General features: G+C 48.3%; 1 protein-coding gene across 1 annotated transcript; it reads right to left on the reverse strand.

Annotated features, from left to right (window-relative positions):
• Positions 1–22: 22 nt before the first annotated feature.
• Positions 23–23387, reverse strand: LOC121441792 (exosome component 10). Its single transcript, XM_041643094.1, has 25 exons — positions 23249–23387; positions 22125–22261; positions 20452–20575; positions 19941–20045; positions 19530–19695; positions 19255–19369; positions 18644–18719; positions 18369–18479; positions 17969–18112; positions 16899–17089; positions 16167–16323; positions 13888–14036; positions 13701–13751; positions 12762–12873; positions 9798–9848; positions 9578–9656; positions 9374–9480; positions 6061–6156; positions 5784–5858; positions 5263–5344; positions 3540–3616; positions 2114–2285; positions 1543–1604; positions 653–729; positions 23–145 (listed from the first exon to the last, which is right to left on the reverse strand). The coding sequence occupies exons 1-25, from the start codon at positions 23357–23359 to the stop codon at positions 115–117; spliced, it is 2658 nt and encodes an 885-aa protein (XP_041499028.1). The 5' UTR covers positions 23360–23387; the 3' UTR covers positions 23–114.
• Between the last annotated feature and the right edge of the window lie 500 nt (positions 23388–23887).

Below are 23887 nucleotides of genomic sequence, written 5' to 3' on the forward strand. Positions count from 1 at the left end.
ACCAAAAAAGCCAGAACCAGCATTCTATCAGTAGGAATGGATTTTAATGATTCTAAAATTAAAATGGGTTTGTACAAAGTAACACTGCCTGCAGCCCCAGGAATCTCTCCAACACTATCTCTTTGGCCAGTTGTGCCGGAAGCCTCTGCGGAGATAGATGAGAACAGGGTTACTTCCTCGGGTTAGGTGCTGTGCAGATCTGAGTAATACACCGCAAAGGAGGGCCGAGCAGGAGAGTAGCAGGAGCCTACGCTTGGGCGCTGAGCTGTGTGGGTGCTGTGGCAGCAGGTCTGTCCTGCTTCACGTGTGTGAACCTGAGCTCAAGGTCATGCTATGAAAACACCAGTGAGACCCACTTGCTGATTTCTCTCACCCCTAAGAAACATGGTGTGGGAAAAATTCCCACCCATGTGCTGAAGTTAGGGCACCCAGTGAGAAACTACAGTCTAAGAAAGGAAAATGGGAGAATACTGGAAACTGAGGTCTGGGATGCAGGACATCATGTCATGGGAGAGTGACGCTGGCACGACGCAGGTCATGTGTGTTCCTGCTTTCTGGGTGACAGAGCAGTCTCACTTCTGCACTGCTGGAAACCCTGGTGCTGCACTCTCCTGCTGTTCTCCCAGGTACAGGGGGGCTGACTGTCACCTACCTGTCTGACTTCCCAGCCAGAAACGACATGCTTTTGTTCCCCATCGACTGTTTACATTTCTTGGCTGTAACACATTTCTGAAAGAGAAGAGTTATGTACTCTTACACCGACCTCGGCCACCAGCCCTGGGGAAGACACCTGAGCATGGTCAGTCAGTTCTTTTTTTTTTTTTTTTTTTAAATATTTATTTATTTATTATGTATACAACATTTCTTCCATGCCTGCCTGCATACCAGAAGAGGGCACCAGATCTCATTATAGATGGTTGTTAGCCACCATGTGGTTGCTGGGAATTGAACTCAGGACCTTTGGAAGAGCAGTCAATGCTCTTAACCTCTGAGCCATCTCTCCAGCTCCGGTCAGTCAGTTCTCATCCCAGCATGTGGCTGGCAGGCTGAGCTGACAGGGACAGGAGGGCTCTGCACAGTCCTGCCCACTACTTACTAAACCTCAAATTCAGCCTGGTTAGCACAGACCTGATGTAGCCAGCAGTTACCCACACAGCCCCTTCACTGTAGGGCATCACCTCGAGGACCCGGTGGCAGATGGAAGGACTCCATTTCAACAAAGGGCAAAACATACTATCCCCACCCGCACCAAAAAGGTGACCTGCACTAACTATAGTGTTCATTGTGTTTTTAAAATGCTGACACAGGAGCCAGCAGGACGGCTCAGCCACACAAGGCCAGTGACTTGAGAGCCTCGGAGCCCACGGTGGAAGGCCAGACAACCCAACGCTACCCTGACCTTGGCGCACTTGTCACATTAACAATAAACAGTGACTGTGGGACCACTGGCAGCACTGTCTAGGAGGGAAGGAGTCTCAGCTTGCCACTGCGGTCCAGGAGGACAAGAGTACCGCAGGCAGCAGGTTCCATCTGAAGCCTTACCTTGCCAGAAGGTGCCGGCTTATTTGGGTCAAACTGGGAGGAGGGCTTGGATTTGCTGTCCCCTGAAAGCAAAAGCGATCACGGCAGTGAGCGAACACAGGCTGACAGGCCAGAGCTCAGGGCTTCAGGAAGCACCTTTTCCCTCTGCTCCAGAGACTATGCCACCCACAGGTCTGTTCCCAGGCTAGTAGGGGCAGGGGTCAGCATCACTATGATCCAGGACAATGTGGACTGAGGCAACACTCCTGACAGCGTTCAGTGTGTGACTGTTCAGTCTGCTCTCTCACTTTTCCAAGCTCTAGAGGCTGCTACAAAATCATGAGTGCCACACGCACATCCTTCACATCACAGGGACCTCAAACTAGATCCTATGGATGTGGGAGGGGAACCTAAATAAGGGTCACAATGGAGGACCCCCTGCTGAGCCATGAACAATGGCTACTGAGATCTGCTTCAAGGAGAGCAGGCAGCTTCTCTCTCCTGTGTCCTGGGTGGGGCTCACTCTGAGGAAAGCTGTACTCCCTGCACCTCAAATGGCCATGCGTCTGCTTAGTGTTCGCTCTGTCCTTACCAGCAAAGGCCCTGAAGTCTGACTGGTTGTAGTCGTAAGGTGTGAAATCCTTTCCTGGGGGGTCTGGATCCTTGGGTTTCTTGGAGCTTTTCAACCGTTTCTTCTCCTGCTTTTGTTCTGTGGTCCTCAGGTCACTTGTGGCTCTCTCTCTCTTCTTAGTGGCATTTTCTAGCTGCAAGGTGAACAAGCAAGCAGGGCTGCATGAGAATGTGCGAGCAGAGATCTTGCACTTAGACTGCATCACTGGGAGGTCTAGCCCAGTCTAAATGTGAGATTCACTTAGACATACAGCCTGCAGACAATTCCATGCAACCTCGAGTACTTCTGGACAGCACGGAAGTTTCCACTTGTGGTCAGCACTAAGAAAGTTATGGAAAGTGGGCATTTCAGATATCAGGTATCAGACTGGGATGTGCGATGCTCAACCTGTATGAGCTGGGAACTCAAGCTGCTTCAACAGCAGGGAAGAGAGCTGAGGCTGGAATTTAGGGACAAGTTCCTAATTGACAATGCTATCAGGTCAACTAAGGCAAGAGTTTAAGAATGGAATTAAGAATGGATTAAAGGCGTGGTGGCACACACCTTTCATACCTTTAATCCCAGCACCCGGGAGGCAGAGGCAGGTAGATCTCTGTGAGTTCGAGACCAGCCTGGGCTACAGAGCCAGTTTCAGGACAGGCTCCAAAGCTACAAAAAAACAAAAACCAACCAAACAAAAAAAGAATGGAATTCTAGAATGGTCTGGGTGTGGTAAGAATAAAGAGATCTCATGAGGCGTGGAGGTGCACACCTTTGATTCCAGCACTCCAGAGGCTGGTGGATCTCTGAGTTCAAGACCAGCCTGGTCTACAGATGAATACCAGGACAGCCAGGATTACACAGGGAAACCCTGTCTTGGGGATGATGGGGGATAGGGGATAATGACATCCACCCAATCCCTCCCCCCTAGAAATGAAGAAAAAAGAGGCTTCTCTAGGGTAGACTGGGGCACAGCAATGTCCTCTGCCAGGCCATAGCCCAGTGCTAAGAGGGTTTACCAAAGACACAAAGAAATCTTAAGAAAATTCAAGGCCGGGCGGTGGTGGTGCACACCTTTAATCCCAGCACTCGGGAGGCAGAGGCAGGCGGATCTCTGTGAGTTTGAGGCCAGCCTGGTCTACAAGAGCTACTTCCAGGACAGGAACCAAAAAGCTACGGAGAAACCCTGTCTCGAAAATCAAAAAAAAAAAAAAAAAAAAAAAAAGAAAGAGAAAACTCAAGATTCAAGTATCACTTAATTTGAGAAGAGAGTGGGCGCCAACTGATAAGACCAAGTCAGCTGCAAAAGAGATTATTCAAGCTCGGATGTAGAGCGAGCCCTCTGACAGTGGTCCAGGAAAACCCCCAAACATGACTACATCTGAAAAGGGGAAAAGGTAGCACTTACTGCGGCCTGTTGCCGCACCGGGATGGCCTGTTCCAGCGCAGCAGCCTCAGACTCCTCCTTTGCCTGTTTCCGGGCAGCTGTGAGAAAGAACCATGTGTGGACTTCTTGCCATTTGTCCACCCAACCTGGGCACAAGGTCAGCGCTGTTGTCCACTGGGCTCAGCTCAGTGCTCTCTGGCCTCAACTGCAGACTCTAACAATAGGCTTGCCCTGCTTGTGCCTCTCAGGAGGCAGGTCAAGCACCTAGCAGCTTCCCTGACTCGGTGTCAATGGCTAGGTGTCAGGCCTCATTTTAAAGATGGACTTCTCTCACAGCCTTAACCCCACCTTGCTAGCTGTTCAGAACCAATTCTGCCACCTATACCTTCCTTTCCCATGCCTTACCCAACTTACCAGAAAGCCCTGGCTCTAAGAAAGGATGAATCCAGGCTCTGACATCAAATCTGTCACCTGCTCCTGTTGTGCTTCTCAATTAGGCTTTCTGTCCCTCTTCTTTGTATCTGCTGGAACTCTCAGCTCAGAGCCCTGCCAAGTCACTCTAGGGACCTGCCAGCCAGTCCTCACGGAGCCCTGCCTACTTGCCCGTCTTTTCCCGGGGGTACTCTGGGCAGTCCTGCCTTGCCATGCTTTGGGCATGCCAGCCGGCTACCACACGGGAGCTTGGACTCTGTTTCAGTCTCAGTCTACATTCCCCTGGATCCGTGCCGTCTCTTTCACGTCAGGAGACCTAGGCTGCCTTTTCTCACCAGCATCAGAGTCGCATTCTTTGCCTCTTTCCTCTCTACACACAGCACCCTGCTTTACAGGCACAGAACACGCAGGCAGTGAGTGACTGGGCGCCATCCCCAGTAGAAGCTAAACTGCACGAGGCTGGGGCTGGGCCTTTTCTGACCACTGCCCTGTCTGTCAGTGATCCCTACTAGACACCATCATTCAACGTCCTCAATCAGACTGATGGCTAGGGCTGTCCCTTCGAAGACTTTAGAGGAATTTAGAGAGCTGCTGCATCTGGGGTGGACATTAGAGTGAACAGCTGTTTTCTAGAAGGACATGGACCTTGAAGATCACTGTAGTAGAGAGCACAGAATCATTGTGGAAAACAGTGATTGTTTTCTGAGGGGGCGTTGCAGCCTTTGCATGACTTTGGTTACAAGACAACTCGGGCACACCTCAGGCACTTGGATTATCAAGTATTGCAAATGACACACAATAAAGGACTAAAGTCACGAGGGCATGTGATACTTTCCTTTAGAAGAGACATATAGATTAGATTAGGGACTTTGGTATGAGGAAATACTTCATTTAAGAAACAACTTTGCCTGCCTGCCTGGCTACGGTGCGAGTCTTTAATCCCAGCACTCAGGAAGCAGAGGCAGGCGGATCTCTCTGAGTTCAAGATCAGCCCGGTCAACAGTAAGTCCAAGACAAACAGTCAGGGCTGTTACAAAGAAACCCTGTCTCGGGGGAAAAAAAAAACAAAAACAAAAACAAAACCCCAAACAAGCAAACGAACCCAAAAAATCCACAAACAACTTTGTGTAACCATCAATAAATATGCATTTGTATGGCTGTTCAGTTAAGCTCATCAGAGGCTGGACCTTCCTGCTGAACACAGGCCTTAAAATTTCATCTTGGAGCGACCTCTTTCTCCGACCTCCCTCCCCCCACAAAACACAGAGCACCCCGACACAGGAGCCCATGTTTACACGGACTGGAACACTACCTGTTTGCTCAGCAGCCTTCTTCGTGGTTGCTTCTTTAGGTTCTTTCTGGACCTGGCTGGCCAGCTTCCAGCGGTTGCTGATCTATAATGAAAACAGATAATGATCAAAACAACCTGCCTAAACGCAGCTACGGAGGAGTGCCTACTTGTTCAGAGGCAAATGAGGCGTGCCAACCTTAGAATGACACACATCCTAAGCCATGCACCCCGAAGCTGAACACACCATCTTTTGCAGGCTTTATGTGGTGCTGGGGGATCACACCAGGGCTCCACATAAGCCAGGCAAGCACCCTACTAGCTGAGCTTTGTCCCCAGCCCCAACCCTTTGTTGTAGAGATCCCCAAAGGTTTCTGAGGACTGGGCTACAGTTAAGTCTCTTCCTAGAATATGCTTAGATGGAAAGGGCCTCTCCTCTGTTCTCAGAGGCCTATAGAGGATCTGAAGCCCGTAAGAGCCTGGAGCCCCACTCAGGTCAGGAGCCCCTTGAAATCAACTGCTCCAAAGCTTGAGAAACTACTTACTTCATAGATTTTTGAAGAAGGATCAAACTTTGCTGCTTGAGAAATGTGGGCCTTGTGTTCCAGAGAAGGCAGGAACTGCGGAAGGGGAAACAGTCACTGCAAATGCCAAGAGCAGGCACCTCGCCCATCAGAGGCACTACTACTGCCAGTAACTCCAGAGTCTCGACCAGGACACCATGGACGATCCCTCCACAGCCCTCTTTCCTCCCAGGGGAAAGGATGTGTGGCTGCAGAATTCCCTGCAGCTCCTGCTGGCTTGTGCAGCTGCACTACTCACCATTCTAAATGGGTTTTCAAAGGACTCCATTATGTTCTGAGCTTTTTTCTGTGCCACTGTCAATGGAGTCTTTCCATTTTCCTCAGCACTAGGTTCCTGCAAGGACAAACCAAAACCCATCACTTCTAACCATGATTATGTTGTGCCATCAGGACACCTTCTTGGGACCACAACAGGGAAGATTAAGTTCCTGAACTCATAAATTCTTTGTTTTTTTTTAAAAAATATTTATTTATTATGTATATAATATTCTGTCTGTGTGTATATCTGCAGGCCAGAAGAGGGCACCAGACCTCATTACAGATGGTTGTGAGCCACCATGTGGTTGCTGGGAATTGAACTCAGGACCTTTGGAAGGGCAAGCAATGCTCTTAACCACTGAGCCATCTCTTCAGCCCCAATTCTTTGTTTTTTTGACTAGGATGGCTTCACTCTCAGAGGGCTCCACCTGTTTCTGGGATTAGAGGCGTGAGTTGATACACCAGCAAGTTAATGAACTCATATTGCCTTCATAGCCTACAAGGCCTGTGGTATTTTCACCATCTTCTGCTCTTGAAGAGCCCTGTCACTAAGAGGGGAAAAGCAGGAATAAAAACACAGGTCTGATACATGAAATATGAAATGTAGTATTATACATTTTTTGACAGGGAGCCAATGAGCACATACAACAGAATGTTGTTTTCAACTGGATTCAGAAACTCTATAGAGATAGTACAGTCTTCTTCCAACTAACAGATTCTCATGTCAACAAAGCCTCAAGTTCACAAAAAACTAGCTAGGAGCAGGGCCTGCAAACCACACCCTGGAAAGTTGAGATAGGAGAAACCCAAGTGATTTTTAAAAATTTTATATGCATGAGCATTTTGTTTGCATGTATGTATGTATGTATGTGTATCCCATGTGTGCCTGAGGCTGATGGAGATCAGAAGGAGGTGTTGGATCCCCCGGAACTGGAGGTATAAATGGTTGTGCACTGCCATTGGGTCTGGGAATCAAACCCAGGTCCTCCGCAAGGGCAACCAGTGTAAACTGCAAGCCTAAGGCCAGACTGGGTTACAGAATGAGATCCTGATTAAAAAGAAAAAAGGAAAGAGGCTTCACGAATTTAGTTGCTGAAACGTGACAGCTTCTGCCAGCTGCTGCGACTCCTAGACCTTCTTCATGAATCACCTCGGAGGGTGGCTGGAGAGATGGCTCAGTGGTTAAGAGCATTGCCTGCTCTTCCAGAGGTCCTGAGTTCAATTCCCAGCAACCACATGGTGGCTCACAACCATCTGTAATGAGATCTGGCGCCCTCTTCTGGCGTGTGGGCATACATGGAGGCAGAATGTTGTATACGTAATAAATAAATCTCTAAAAAAAGTAACTGCCCACGAATCCCATTAAACCTGGATATTCTTTATTTTTTTTTTTTCTTTTGGGTTTTTCGAGACAGGGTTTCTCTGTGGTTTTGGAGCCTGTCCTGGAACTAGCTCTTGTAGACCAGGCTGGTCTCGAACTCACAGAGATCCACCTGCCTCTGCCTCCCGAGTGCTGGGATTAAAGGCGTGCGCCACCACCGCCCGGCTGGATATTCTTTAAAAAAAAAAGTCACCTAAACTTAAAACATTTATTTATTTGAGATATGTTTCTCTGTGTGACCTTGGCTCTCCTCCAACTCATTTTGAAGACCAGGCTGGCCTTGAACTCAGAGATCTACCTGCCTCTGCCTTCCAAGTGCTGGGGATTAAAGGTGTTGGCCACGATGCCTGGCTCATTCAGGACTTTTCCTTTTTTTTTTTTTTGTTTTTTCGAGACAGGGTTTCTCTGTGGCTTTGGAGCCTGTCCTGGAACTAGCTCTGTAGACCAGGCTGGTCTCGAACTCACAGAGATCCGCCTGCCTCTGCCTCCCCTGAGTGCTGGGATTAAAGGCGTGCGCCACCAGCCACCACCACCTGGCTCATTCAGGACTTTTTTTTTTTTAGTTGTTGCAAAAAAAAAAAAATTTCCGCCTCCTCCCCGTTTCCCATTTCCCTCCCCCTCCGATCATTCAGGACTTTTTTTTTTTTAATATTTATTTATTTATTATGTATACAATATTCTGTCTGTGTGTATGTCTGCAGGCCAGAAGAGGGCACCAGACCTCATTACAGATGGTTGTGAGCCACCATGTGGTTGCCGGGAATTGAACTCAGGACCTTTGGAAGAGCAGGCAATGCTCTTAACCACTGAGCCATCTCTCCAGTCCCCCTTTCAGGACTTTTTAAAATGTATATATATGTATTGTGCAGAGGTCAAAGGACAACCTCTTGTTCACCACTTTGATTTCCAGGCTACTTGGTCCATGAGCCACTTCCCATCTCACCACAGGTACAGTGGGATTGCAGAGGTCTGTTACAGCATCTGGTTTTTGGTTTCAGGTACAATGGGGTTGCAGAGGTCTGTTACAGCGTCTGGCTTTTGGTTTCTGGGCATCCACACTGTAATCCTCACACTTGCATAGCAAGTCCTTTGGGCCTGGCTGTCTCAGGGAACCTAGAGTCGCTATCACAGGCAGAAATACGCAGCCCAGCGATAACAGATGGAGAGGCTATATCACAGCCATGTTCCAGGAACGCCTCAGCTAGGCAAGCCACACAGGCTCTCTAGAATGGACACTCTCCCTAAAGCCCGCACTGGCTGCTGACGTTTCTTCTAGTGAGCTACAGTGCAGAAACTGTGTTTCAAGGGCCTTTCTTTGTCTCCCCCAAAAGCACATGCAGGAGGGTGTACATGGCACACGCTCCAAGTTCAGGAGAGCGAGTGGTCTGCTGAGCCCTGCTGGTCCTCTGCCATAGCTGGACCTGCTCCTGTCCATCAAGTCAACCCAGTGTCTCCTTATCAGGTACTTTCCCTTGAAGCCTGTGTGCTGGCATTAAAGTCCTGTGCTATCATTGCCGTTTTTTTTTTTTTTTTAAAGAGACTTATTCATGTGTATGAGTGTTTTACCTGTGTGTATATTTATGTGCACTGTGTGTGTGCCGAGTGCCCACACTGGTCAGAAGAAAGCGTCAGCTCTTCTGGAAATGTAATCACAGATGGCAGAAGCCGTCATGTAGGTGCACGTAACCTCTGAGCTATGGCTTTAGTCCCTCCTCCAGGGTTTCCTCACACCCAGTGCTCAGGAGATACCCCCCCCCCCCCCACACACACATACTGATCCACACCTCTCTCTAGCTTTCCTTCTGGCACTGGTCTCAGAAGGACGTGCACACCTCCAGGCAGACAGCCCATGTGATAAGAGCACCCAACCCCAGGAACCTGAGTCCCCCTGGTGAATTTTCTTGCTACTCACACTAAAGATAGTGATGACGGCTGTAGCAAGAAGGCATCTGGCATCGACAGAGGTCTCTTCTTCGCCCTCAGCAAAGAGGCTTGGCTGTTTCTGAAGTGGCACAGACCCTAGAGACACGGAAGTCGGCAAGATCTAGACATGTGGAGGTCTGGGCCCAGAAAACTTCCTCCAACTCTCTGGAAATTCAGAGGGCCTCCATCTTACCATCAGTTGGGGTGATCGAGTAGTTATCTGGAGGGGCGTGGGAACAGTCATGGGGTCCAAAGAGCTCATTCTCCAATCTCTGCATCAAAGAGAAATCAGCAGACCACATGTAAAATTCAGAAGCCAGCCAGGAGCTCTTGGCCAGTGGAACAGCACTGACCTGTCAGGGACTGTGGTCTCCACCCCTCCCATAGGTGAGACAGCAGCTGTGACACTGTACCTCGGCGCTAGGCAGTGGTCCGCTCTTCTTCACTCCAGCTGCAGTTTCAGACTAAGGAGGAAAGAAGAGTAGGGCCGGAGATGTAGTTCAGTTGGTAGAGTGTTTGCCTAGCATGCTGGAAGCCCTGGGTCTGACTCCCCAGTGGGTGTGACTGCACATGCCTATAGTTCCGGTACTCCAGAGGTGGGAGCAGGAGGACCAGAAGTTAAGGCCATCCTGGGTTACTTGAAACTCTGTCTCAAAAAACAAACAAACAAAAATAGAAACTGAGGAAAGCTGTGTAAAGTTAACAACACATGCTTACTCAGCAGACCGCCTCCTAGGGCCAGGAGGAGACCTTGCATCCCTCCCTCCTTTCAGCGCGGGCACTGACACTATGATGTGCTCAGGCACAATGACGACGACGACGTGGAAGATGAGTTTCTGTCAGGAGGTGGCATGACACGATGGCTCAGAGAGCCTGGCGTCGTCTCAGGTAGCCAGCATGCTTTCTACTTATACAACCACAAAACTAAGGAAGCCTTTGTGTGTGCATATGTGGTGCTGGGATATCCAGGGCCTCACACATGAGCGGCAAACACCCTACCGCTGAGCTGTTACCAGTCTCAGGAGAATATTCCCCAACCCAAACCCTATGAGACAAGGTTTCTCTGTGTAGCCCTGGCTGTCTTGGAACTCGCTCTGTAGACCAGGCTGGGCTCAACCTCACAGATATCCACCTGCCTCTGCTCCTTGGTACTGAGATTAAAGACGTGTGCCACCACTGCAGAAGGCTATCTTAACATGACAACTGCAGCACACTTTCTTCTTTCATTTTAAGACTTTTTGGTCAATAATCTTTCAACGTATGAATCACATATTTATATCACTACCAAGTCAGCACATTCAAAGTTATCCTAAGAAAGGTGGATGTGGTGATGCAAATCTAATCCTATTTATTTGGGAGGCTGAGGCAGGGGACTGAAAGTACCTGGCCTGCCTGGGCTACAGGGTCACAGTTGATCAAGGTTGACCTAAAAAAGACTGTATGGGAAAACTCTATTTCAAAAGGAAGGGCAAGAATTAGAGCAAAACCCCCCAAAAAACCATGTAAGCTGAATTTTAACAAGCTTTATTGCCTACATAGAGAGCAGACATTCCCACAAAGTATATGTCTGTATTTCTTCTTTTTATTACATCCATTCACTCATTTACTCATTTACTCAAACACGGCCAACAGGCTGGAGGGTAACTTAAGGGTGCGGATTCTCCCCTTCAGTGGTAAGGGGTTGAGCTCAGGGCATCACACTGGTGGCAAGTGCCTTTACCATATTGTTTTGACAGTTTTTTGTTTTTCTTTTTTTTTTTCTCGAGACAGGGTTTCTCTGTGGCTTTGGAGCCTGTCCTGGAACTAGCTCTGTAGATCAGGCTGGTCTCGAACTCACAGAGATCCGCCTGCCTCTGCCTCCCGAGTGCTGGGATTAAAGGCGTGCGCCACCATCGCCCGGCTAATGTGTAGCCCAGGCTGGCCTCGAACTGGTGATCCTCCTGCCTCTGCCTCCTTCAGCAAATTCTACCGGTGTGCGCCACCACAACCGGCTGTTTTTCTTTTGTCTTTTAGAGACAGGGTTTCTTTGTGTAGCCCTAGATGTCCTGGAACTCACTCTGTAGATTAGGCTGTCCTCAAACTCAGGAGATCCATCTGTATCTGCCTCCCAAGTGCTGCGATCAAAGGCATGTGCCATCATTGCTTGGCGATAGGGGTTTTTTTTTTTTTTTTCTTTTTGGAGACAGGGTCTCATGAAGCTCAGGCTAGCCTCACACTCATTAGGTAGCTGAGGATGACCTTGCACTCCTGACCCTCCCCACCTCGGCATCCAAGTGCTGGGGTTATGGGTGTGTTCTGCATGCCCAGCTATGCCTCTATTTCCTGTGGGAGGTCTCGCTTCCATCATGTTTATAAACACTTCAGTATTTCCTTCACGAAAATTGATTTTTCTGAATTCCCGTTCTCCCATCACTTTCCTCCTTTCCCTCTTTGACTTCAGAGTTTGTGGTCCTGGATCCTGCTCCCACTATCAGCAAATCTAATCCAGGTGGAGGGTTCCTCCACAGTCCTTAGGCTCAGAAATAATGGGAAGCACTTCAGACCACCTGCAACTAAATACCAGGAGCCTTCCCTGCCAGCCCTCTCCATAAAGGTTCAAACACGTGCACCAGCTCTCGACACCAGGACCCCTATTCCAACTCCTCTACCCACTTAACTGCTTTACCATAACCATTAAATGGCCCAAATTGCTATCAAATTATCAAAAAGGCCATAAAATATAAAGGATAAGGCTTAGTTTATGACTGTCATAAAAAAAAATGCAGTTGCTTGTGCAAGGGCTCTTGCTGCCAAGTTTGACAACCTGAGTTTGATCCCCAGGAACCACGTATTAAAAGGAAAGAATTGACTCCTGCAAGTGTGTAATCTGGTCTAGACAAGCATATTGTGGTATACACGTGCCTACATGCATAAATAGAGATACATAAAAAATTAAAGCCGGGTGTTGGTGGCACATGCCTTTAATCCCAGAATAGGAGACAGAACCAGGTGGATATCTGTGAGTTCTAAGCCAGCCTGGTTTACAAAGTGCACTCCACAACAGCCAGAACTGTTAAACAGAGAAACCCTGTCTAGAAAAAACAAAATATATAATTCAATTAAAAAAATTTCATGGGCTTGGTCAATAATTCATCAGAAGAGTACTTGTGTAGCATGAGGAAGCCCTGAGCTTGAACCCTATCATCAAAAAATAAAGCCACACCTCAAAACCCCAAACCCCCAAACGAGCACAGCTACATCTAACAGGGCACACCCAGTAGCTTCCCAGCTGTCATTACTCCTCAGGGCGGTTGAGAAGAGGAGAGCAGCTCAGGGCTTTAGGAGGCCACAGGAGGAAAGTGCTGAAGAAGAGGCCTGCTGGGTGACACACCGCATACCTTGAGCAGGGGCATCTCTCGAGCCTGCTGGATTAAGAGATGCATCTCATTGATCTGCTGCCGAACAAGAGGTGGGACCGGGTTGCAGCAAGCTATGATGCCTTGAGGTTCCCTGAAAACAAGGACAGAAACTCAGCTCACCATGGAGACACAGCCTTCAAGGTTTCCCAACAGCAATGAATGGGCTGGAGTTTGGGTAGCAGAGCGCTTGCTTGGCACGCTCAAATCTCGGGCTCCAACCCCAGCACACCATCACCAAGAGGTGGTACAGTCTGCAAGTGCAGCATTTGTGACATGGAAGTACGAGGGTAACAAGTTCAAGGTAGTGAGGCCACTCTTGCTCATGGAGTGAGGACCCCTCGGCCTAGCCCCCTAACCCCCAAAAAAGGCCACAGAAGTTCTAAACGATTACATAAACCAGTCCAGGCCAGCCACCTGCTCATGCGATCTTCACTGCACCAACTCTTAGCCCACTCCTCTAGTTGTCTTACAAATTGCGAGAGCTGGAGACAAGCCTCAAGAAAAACTGGTTTCTAATTTCTTATTCCTGTTTATGCTCCAATTAATACAACACAATGCTTAAAAGTTTTGAGGCTTTAATTTAGAGAAAGATCCAGGACAGGCTCCAAAGCTACGGAGAAACCCTGTCTCGAAAAACCAAAAAAAAAAAAGGAAAAAAAAATTTAGAGAAAGACACAAGAAATAATGTGGGACAGTTCCCTCAAAGGGACTGCAGCAGACTTGGCACTAGCCATGAGATATACCAGTTCAGAAGTTTTAGTTCTTATCCAGGAGCCCTCAGGCAAGGACTGTGGCTCCCTTCCAAGTTTGGGGTACTAACCTCTGAGTACAGCCTCAAGCAGCTGCAATCAGAATGCCCGGCTGTGAAGGACTGAGTGACTGAGAAGAGAGAGCGTGTTACTCAGCTCTGAGACTTACTTAGGCAGTTCCTCGGCTATCTTTAGCATCATGTGATTGGGTAGAACATATCTGGAAGAAAACACAATGGGCTCACATTATGTTCAACTAGTAAGCTCACTAAACACTATAATGAAGGAGACGGTAGCCAGACTCTACAATCAATTCCGCTGGGCCCATAAGCATTAAAGGAACCCCACATCCTCACCCGTAGCTCTCATCCTCCCTGCGGGCTGTTTTATCCCTCCAGGAAAACAGCAGCTGAAAGGCCGCCAGCTGCTGTGAGTTCAAATGCTTTTTCTGCTTTCGATACAGCTCAAGGTAGGACTCATCCGTAAAGACAGGCTTGACAAATTTCTGCAAAATGTTAAAGAACATTCACGATCAACGAGCATAGGGAAAGGCTCAGTGGTGGAACACTTGCCTAATGTACATGAAGCCCTGGCTTGATCCTCAGCACTGTAAAAAAGGAAAGACATCAGTGGGGTAAAAAACTGTGCCCTGGGCTCTCTAAAATGTTTGGCTCTTGCACTACAGGATAAAGGTGGAGCTAGGTTTGAGGAGCTAACACAGGAGGGCAACAAGCGAGAGGCCGGGCTGGGTTTCCTGGTAAGACCTTGTCTTAAAAAATTGAAACAAGCTGGGCAGTGATAGTGCATGACTTTAATCCCAGCACTCAGGAGGCAGAAACAGGCAGATCACTGTGAGTTCGAAGTCAGCCTCATCTACAGAACAAGTTCCAGGACAGTCAGAGCTGTTACACAGAGAAAACCTGCCCCGAAAAACACAAAACAAAACAAAAAACCAACAAACCACCTGAAACAAAGGCTGGATATAGAGCTCAGTGAGGCAGTGCTTGCCTATTGCATGTGAGGTTCTGAACTGAATTCTCAGAATGCAAGGAAACCAAAACAAAACAAAATGCAAAGTGAGTATGCTCGTGGTAGCAACACACACACTGACATTGTCAGGACACAAAGGTTCAGATGGCTTCTGCATAAGGGTGACGCCCAAAGTCATGAGCATTCTGTACTTCTAACTGAAAAATTGAAACACCAAAAACCCACATCATTCCATCAGTAAACAGGCCAGTGAACTGAAAAAATTCTCAAAGAAAGAAACAGAAATAGTAAGCATTTGAAAAGGTGCTTAAGAGTCTTTTCCATTAGGAAAATGCAATTTTTTCTTATATGCGTTTGAGTATTTTGCCTGTGTATCTGTGTATCATGTATGTAACTAGCACCCATAGAGGTCCTATACCATTTGGATGCTGGAAACTGAACCAAGGTTCTCTGGCAGACCAACAGGTGCTCCCTCCTATCCCTAACCCCGAGAGAGGGTCTCACTATGAAGTCCCGCCTGTTCTGGAATTCACTGTGGACCAGGTTGGCTTTGAACTCATAGCAATCTATTTGCCTCTGCCTTTAATGAAATGGGATTAAAGGCATGCACCACCACACCCAGGACTACTTTTTTTTATTTGTCTTGTTTTGTTTTTTAAATGGGGTTCTGGTGTTCACACTGAACCATCCTCTCTGTCTCTGCCTCAGAATGAAATTTGATTCAGCCATAAAGGAAAATAAAATTGTGACACCTGTGGGATTACAGATCTGAGATCATCATGTTAACACAAGCCAGATTCTGGATGGGTCCTGAGAGCTTTCCTGGATACAGGAACCTAGACTTACAAGGCGTATGTAGATCATCGGAGCAGAAGTGACCATCAGAGGGGAGAAAGAGATCTTGAGGGAGAAAAGGAAACACACAGTAATAGAAGATGCATGCCATGAAATCAGGAGTCACAGGATGGTGGTGGCACATGCCTTTAATCCCAGCTATTGGCAGGCAGATCTCTGAGTTTGAGGCCAGCCTAGTCAACACAGCAATTTCCAGGACAGGCTCCAAAGCTAGAGAAACCCTGGGTTGAAAAACCAGAAAGAAAGCAAGCAGAGTCATTGGTGGGTAGGGGTGGGGGGCCGAGCAGCAAGAGTCAGAAGGACAGGAGAAGAGGATGAAGAAAAAGGATGACAAGGATGTATAAAAGCCATCATAAGAACCAATTTTTTTTTTTGGGGGGGGGTGATTTTGAGATAGGGTTTCTCTATGTAGTGCTGGCTGTTCTGGAACTCTCGATGTGGACCAGGCTTGCCCCTAGATCAGAGGAGAGCCTCCTACCTCTGCCTCTCAAGTGCTAGGATTAAAGATATGTGCCACCACCGCCAGGCTTTCTTTTTGTGTGTGTGCACTTTTTTTTGTTTGCATATATGTTTGTGTGAGGGTGTCAGATCCCCTGGAACTGGAGCTACAGACAATTTGAACTGCCATGTGGGTGCTGGGATTTGAATCCTGATCTTCCAGAAAAGCAGACAGTACTTTTTACCAATGAGCCATCTCTCTGCCCCAAGAGCCATTAAAAAACGAAAGAAGCAGAACTCAGTCCAAAACAACAGCGTGCTGGGTGTCTGTATAGCTGTGGGGACATGGTACCTTGAGGCATATGTCCCTGCTCCGCTGCCACACCACCTGCAACTGGACAGGCTGGTCGTTGCCTCTCTCCCACAGCTCCAGCCTCATGCGGTCATAGATGTAAAGCAGGTAATGGGTATCATCCCGGGCGTAGGTCAGCATTTCTTCTGGCAGAGGGCTAGAGTTGCAAGAGACATAGCTTCCATGACTGTCCCAGGCAGGGACAGTCATCCAAGCCACCTTTGTGCTGTGTGAAAAAGCTTTTTTGGCTCTCCTCTCACTCCAAAGATTCCTTCCCAATACTATGCTACACAGACACTTACTGCAACTTGGTATGACACACTATCATTTAACTTCGTGCGGCGAGACAGAGGGATGCTAAGGTTAAAACTGGGGTGCTATGGTGCTGGGGTGACTTGCAGCTCCGCCTGTCTGTCCTTACCCTCTCTGTACTTTCTTACCTCAGCTATGGAAAGGGAACACACACTTAAGACTGCTGTGAGCATGACCAAGATGTCGTCCCCGTAGCACCTGGGGATTTAGTGCTGGGAGGAGGGTAAAGGGTTTGATAATGTTTCTTTTAAGACAGGGTTTCTCTGTGTAGCCTTAAACTCAAGTCACCTGCCTCTGCCTCCCGAGTGCTGGGATTAAAGGTGTGCATCACTTTAATTAAAGGTGTGCCTGGCACTAATTTCCAATTTAACAGATTCTTTCCCGCACTCACACATCTCCACCCACCACCAGCCGACTGACCGTATCCTCCAATCTGCCAGCTGATACTGCTTGTTTGACTCCACACCACAGTACAGTCTCAGCAGATGGTCAAGTGAGTGACGAGCCAGGTTGAGAAGCCGTGCTGCCTGGTGTGTGTCAAACATGTTCACCACATAGAGCCCGAAGTCTTTCTGTAGCCACTCTATGTCAGAGTCAGCACCATGGAAGACCTGGAAACAAAATCAAGACCATGCCAATTCACAGCAGCACCAGGCTATTCATCTGTCTCCTTACTTAACCCTACCTCTGGGCTATCAGAACATTAGTAGGAATGGAACCCTGGAACTGCTAGGCAAGCATTCTATCACTGAATTATATCCTCAACCCAGTGTGTGTAGTTTTGTCTTGTTTTATTTTTTTCCCCCCAGACAGGGTTTCTCTGTGTAGCTCTGGCTGTCCTGGAACTCACTCTGTAGACCAGGCTGGCCATCTGCCTTTGCCTCTTGATTGCTGGAATTGAAGGCATCCACCACTGGCAATGTATGTACTTTTAAGTGCTTTTTTTGGGGGGTGGGGGTGTGTGTTTCGAGACAGGGTTTCACTGTAGCTTTTGGAGCCTGTCCTGGAACTCGCTCTGTAGACCAGGCTGGCCTCGAAACCACAAAGACCCGCTTGCCTCTGCTTCCCGAGTGCTGGGATTGAAGGCGTGCACCACTACCGCCCAGTTTAAGCAGCACTTTTTTTAAATTTAGGCCACAGGCATCTTTTGTGCTTATAACCGTATGCTGGTAAGGGCTGCAACTGCTTTTGAACCATGGTATGGGTTAGGAGTCCTATTAGCTCCAGGTGTGTCCTTAAGTTCAAGCAATCCAATTGACTGGGCTCAGCGAAACTCACTACCATGATTTATGTCTCCGGATAGCAATAAGCTACGTGGTAAAGGCCCTTTTGGGGTCTAGAACTAAGCAGTTAGGTACGTAGACCCTCGGGATAGGAGATGACATAGCTTTTCTGTCCACGGGTCTAGGTGGAAAGAACAAGATGGTAGACTGGAAAGCACTGCATTTCCACCTCGGGCAGGGGGCAGGCAGGGGGGCAGGATGGCTGACCTTAACAATGGCCGGGTCTGTGAGGCTCTCATTGAGAATGTACATGTCACTTCGAAGCTCTAGGGTGTCAATGATGAAGTCTTCCGTCCGGGTGGAAATTTGCATCAGGCAGGTCAATCCTAGGAAGCTTCTGTATGAGTGATGCTAAACCAAAGAGAGGGAGTGTAGGGGAAAGGGTTAGTACATATTCCTTCATTTTTTTTTTTTTAAAGTTAGCTATAAAATTACATGACTAATTTTTCGGAAATTTTTTTTTTAAGGCAGGAGGATGTATTCAAGGCTAGCCTGGACTGGTGCAATACTTGTTTCAGGCCCCCGAACGTAAAGACAAAAGAGATTAAAGTTAGTGCTAACTTTAGACTTTGCAAGTAGATGAAGTCACAGGAAAATTACAAGGTACCTCTAGATCCACTGCAAACTCCTGACAACCCAGGAGCTTCTCGTTGAGCTCCACGAGTTGGTCCAGGGAGGATACAAAGTGGCAGGGTGTCTCTTCCACAGGTCTGTACAACTGGACCAAGAAAGGAGAGTGTTACATACCGACCCTATGTACAGGATGAACTCTAAGCTTGAGGAATGATCCCACACCTCAGCCTCCCAAAGCTACTGCACTAAACTAGCCACCGCTTCATTCTTCCCAGGTTCGCAGCTTTGGAATCTGGGCTAGGCACGAACCTGTGGCCGCGGCTTCTGAAGCACTGACTCAGGTGGAGTGAAGTGATCGAGTTCATACTGATAAGGATGTGCAAACCTGAGTGAATACAACAGAAATCCTGAGATGAATTTCATCATTCATAAGGCACACGGCTGCTCAGATACGATGTGTGTAAACAAACATGGTGGCTGTGCTGGGGCTCTGTTGCTACAGTGCTTGTCCAACACAGCCTCAGTACCAGATAAACCTGAGGATAAGGACAGACATCTATAATCTCATCGTCTGGGAGGTGAAGGCAGGAGGGTTGTAAGTTCAGGGTCAGTGTGAGGCCAGCCTGGGATATGTGAGACCAAGTCTTACCACCCATACCCCCAACAAGGAAAACTCAGGAATTACACAGGCTGGGTTAGCACAATCACTAAAAGGAGAATAACACACACACACACACTCTCTCAAAAAAAAAAAAAAAAGGCATGAAGGGCCAGGTATGGCGTCCATACACCTGTAATCTTGGTACTATAAGAGAAAGCCAAGTTCAAGGTCAGCCCGAATCACGATAGAGACTGACTAGACAAAGGGGCTGAATGAGGCGGCACAAAGGCGAGGAGAAAGCCCAGCCCCGTGCACTTACATGTCCTGTTCAACCTGCTGGGTCCTCTGCTGATGGATGAAATCTGCCAGGGCAGGGGGCACGTCCAGGTCCTCAGGACGATCCTGTGGACGTTCCCGCCTTTCTTTTGAGAGAGCTGGAGAGCCAAGCAGTGACAAACACACCATGACACAGGAGCACACACTTCTCTGCCTTCCAGTTTGGTAGGAGCAGGAACGGAAGGCAGGAGGAAAGTCCGTTCCCTTCTAATGCATGTGTCAAATGAAGGACTCACAGGCAGCGACTGCACCACTTACCCTGAGGGAGGGGCTTCCGAGCATTGGGCTTGACAAAGATTTTGGGGAGAAAGGGCGTGTTCGAATTATCAATCTTCTCCCGAAATCTGAGCTGAGGTCGGAGGATGTTTTTTGCATGCAGCAGTCGGAAAGTCTCAGATTTTGCTTTTTTCCCATATTCTCCTGCCTACGGCCAACACATATGAATCAACTAAAACATGGCTTGATGAAGCAGGAAAGGGAATCCAACTCAGCAACCAGACACATGGAATGTTACTGCATGTGAGGTTCCAGTGACACGTGGAGAAGGAGGCGGGCTGAGTGTGCTGGGGAGACCACTCAAGGCGGGGAGCATCCCGCTGCATGCAGTGTGCCACAAGAGAAATGCAAACTAAAATGACGTGGGCCTGTGAAACCCGACTGGGAGCTCACCTTCCGGTTCCAGCTAGACACTATTGTTTTGGGGACCTGCAGTCCTGCAGGGAGGACGGGCTGTTGGTGCTTATTCACACCTGATGCTTCATCCAGTAATATACCCTAAGAGGAGACAAGGCATTGGGTTAGGATCTTAACTGCCTGACATTTGAATAAATACATTTACAAGAGAGAGGCCGGGCGGTGGTGGGGTACGCCTTCAATCCCAGCACTCAGGAGGCAGAGGCAGGTGAATCTCAGTGAGTTTGAGTCCAGCCATATACATAAAAATTTTTTCTTTTTTCTTTATTGAGATAGGGTCTTAGGGTCTTACTGTATAGACTAGGCTGGCCTGGAACTCAGAGATCCACTTGTCATTGCTTTCCTAGTGCTGAGATTATAGGCATGGCTACTAGGCCTGGCTAAAGGTATGCCTTACCATGCTCTGTAATGCTGGGGTTTCCCCTTGCATTTTAACATTTGAGTTTTGTGTTTGTTAGTTCACTTATGTGGACGGAGAGACACTCACCACTCTCTCCAAAATCACATCGTTGGCATCAACCAGTAAATCGAACTTGTCCTCCAATTCAGTCACGGTCCTCCGATCTTTAATGTTGCTGCGACACCCGTGGTACTGCATTACCCTACTCATGCTAGAGGAGGAAAGCCAAGGTCAGCGCGTGCGCCTTTATTCCACCAATCTATAATCTCGGAAAAAACCCAAATGGCTTGTCTTTTTTTTTTTTAAAGATTCATTCATTCATTCATTCATGTATATAGTGTTCTGCCTGCATGTATGCTTGCAGGCCAGAAGAGGCCACCAGATCTCATTACTGATGGTTGTGAGCCACCATGTGGTTGCTGGGAATTGAACTCAGGACCTTTGGAAGAGCAGACAATGCTCTTAACCGCTGAGCCATCTCTCCAGCCCCAAATGGCTTGTCTTACAGGGTTCCCACATTAATTAATTAATGAACATTCTCACAGCAACCTTTAAGAGACAAGACCCAAAGCCAGGTCTAAGAAGCCCGTGACGCTCCCTGGCTTCTTAGAATGCAGAGGTAGGAGGCTTGAACATTCAAGGCCTGGGCCACACAGTGAGTTAGGAGCCAACCTAAGCAATTTAATGAGTGAGACCTTTTTTCAATAAAAAACAAACAGCTTCAAGGTAATTTCTCTTAACAATTAACAGATGAGAAAAGTATAGCCTTGGCCTGGAGAGATGGCTCAGAGATTAAAGAACATTGCCTACTCTTTCAAACGTCCTGAGTTCAATTCCCAGCAACCACATGGTGGCTCACAACCATCTGTAATGAGGTCTGCTGCCCTCTTCTGGCCTGCAGGCATACGTGCAGACAGAACACTGTATACATAATAAATATAAAAAAAAAAAAAGAAGAAAAGTATAGCCTTGACTGCTGCCCTTCTCGTTCTATAGACCAGGCTGGCCTTGAACTCCCTTGAGTTCTGACTGCCTTTGCCTCCCAAGTGCTGGAATTAAAGGTGTGTGCCACCACCACCCTCCCCCGCCAGCAAAAGACTTTTAAAATTAAAAATAATAAAGATATTTTGTGTGTATGTGTGTGTTTCACTACCTACCCATACAGTTCGGAGGACAAACTGAAGGAGCGGATTCTATACCCGCTACATCTGAGTCTCAGGGATCACACCCAGGTCATTAGACTCAGCAGCAGGCGCCTTTAGTCCACTGAGCCACCTTGCTGGTGGCCCTTTTTGTTTTGTTTTGTTTTTTAAGATAGGGTCTCTCTGTGTAACAACTCTGGCTGTCCTGGAATTCACTCCGTAGACCAGGCTGGCCCCGAACTCCTGAGTACTGGGATTAAAGGTGCGAGCCACCATGGTCCAGCTGTGGCTAATTTATCTTTAACAATCACAGCTCATGCTAGATGTGAAGGCTCACATTTGCAATTTCAACACTCAGGAAGCAAAGGAAGAATTCAAGTCTAGCTTCATGTACACACTGAGTTCCAGCTCCGTAGTGAGCTGTTGTTCCCCCCAGCAACCACAGGCCACAAGGTTATCCCTGCTTACAGTCACCCTTGTTACCGCCATTCAGCCAGCACTTCCTTCAGTTCGTCAGTACTGGGGTTCATACCCAGGGACCCCATCACGCCTATAATGCCCCTACCACTGAGGTCTTTCTTATCGTGGTTTCCAGCCAACATAACATGCAGTACTCACCACTGAAGCAACCTGTCTCCTTGGGTTTCACAAAACGCCTGGAAGGCAGGAAAACTTCGGTAAAAGTCATACTCGTCGCCAAACTGTGGCAGGCCCCCAGATGCCTTGGTCACCGCCACTACTGACCCAAGGGCAAACTGAAAAATTCAGAGGAAAAGACACTTTTAAAACATGGATTTCTATTCATTCATTAAAAAGAAAAACAAAAAACAAAAACCTTGCCTCCACCTCCTGAGTGCTGGCATTACAGGTGTAAAACCATACACAGTTTATGTGGTGTCGAGAACGAAACCCCAGGCTTCACATATACTAGGCAGCCACCCTGTCAACTGAGTTATATTTCCATTCCTGATATGAAAGTTTATTATGAACTGTGATTTGAAGTAAGTTTTTTGTTCATACCGACCTTAGTTTACACCTCTGAAAAATGGGCACAGTAAAAGGCAGTTATTGGGAGGATTAAATGAGCTACTACAATCACTTAGAACACTGACTGGCATATGGATGCTATCACTAAGTTCAGACGGAGACGGTTTCTAGAATAATCTACTGTATTTCTGTGGGTCTGATGCACATCCATCAGCAACACACAGTTCAGACACTGCAGACGACCATTTGCTACCCAGTCGTTCGGTAACGGGAACCAGTCTATAGTGGCTGTCATGTTAAGGTCTAATGACAGCATTGTCAATCTTGTGAACACAGAATTACACGAATCCTTTTATGCTCAAGGAGCACTGGTGAAAGCGCTTTGGCACTTCGAGAGACTCGATGGCAACTGTGACAAGTGACGTTCAACCCAACATTACAGACGTTTGTACATAGTGGGGACAGCACGGGCTCTCCCGCCACGGGCTGCTGGGCCCGAGGTAGCGCAGGGTGCGCCACGTGGACGACAAGGACGCCCTTCTGAGGGCGCAGACACGGCTTTACACGCAAAGCGGCACGCGCTCATACCGGAAGCGCGGTGCCCTCCGCTCCCGCTCGGCTCCCGCTATTCCCGCTGCGCGCCGTGAAGCCGCCGTGGCGGGCGCCAGAAGCCCGGAGGGCCTGCTCCGCAGCCCCAGACCCGCTTCCGGCCAGCACAGGGGGCTCCTGGGGTGTCCCGGAGCCCGCGAACTCACTTTCACGAAGCTGTCTGCGTCGGGGAAGCCAGGCAGCACCATCTCCTCGTCAGGCTTGGTCGCGCTAGTGGCTGCCGCGGCCTGATGCTCCCGGGGACTGGGAGGCGCCATCTTTCCGTCCTAGGGTGGCTCTTCTCGCGAGATTGATCCGGCTGACCGAGGCGGGCTCAGCGCGCGTGCGCACAGGTGGCCTCTCCGCTACCTCCCCATCAGGCTTGTACCTAGTTACCTAGCATGGCTCTCAATAGGAAAATCACACTGTAGCACTAACAGTCCTGTGCTCTACAGTGTGTACTGGAGGATACAGTGTGTGTTTGTTTTTTTTCAAGACAGGGTTTCTCTATGTAGCCTGGCTGTCCTGGAACTCACTCTGTAGACCACGCAGGCCGCGATCTCAGAGATCCGCCAGCCTCTGCCTCCCAAATGCTGGGATTAAAGGTGTGCACCACCACCGCCTGGTTGAAAATACAGTTTTAATCACAGTTAAAGATAGTTTTTCTCTGCTGGCATGGTGGTCCAGGCCACTAATCCCAGGACTGGGTACTCAGAGATCAGCCTGCCTCAGCCTCCCAAGTCCTGAAACTAAAGGTGTGCATACCACACTAGGACTGGATTTTTCCAACTTAAAATTAAAAACAA

This window comes from Microtus oregoni, unplaced genomic scaffold (genome assembly GCF_018167655.1).
Source record: "Microtus oregoni isolate MIOR12 unplaced genomic scaffold, Mior012 000081F_ref0000091, whole genome shotgun sequence".
NCBI classification, from domain to species: Eukaryota; Metazoa; Chordata; class Mammalia; order Rodentia; family Cricetidae; genus Microtus; species Microtus oregoni.

Bases quoted from the DNA above. Each gene is read 5' to 3' on its own strand.
- LOC121441792 (XM_041643094.1), bottom strand. From the start codon at position 23,359: ATGGCGCCTCCCAGTCCCCGGGAGCATCAGGCCGCGGCAGCCACTAGC. The intron at 14,037-16,166 runs GTACCATGTCCC...AACATTTTGCAG, and splicing joins GCAGGGACATATGCCTCAAG to AAATTTGTCAAGCCTGTCTT. The intron at 9,481-9,577 runs GTAAGATGGAGG...CCGTGTCTCTAG, and splicing joins CTCGATCACCCCAACTGATG to GGTCTGTGCCACTTCAGAAA.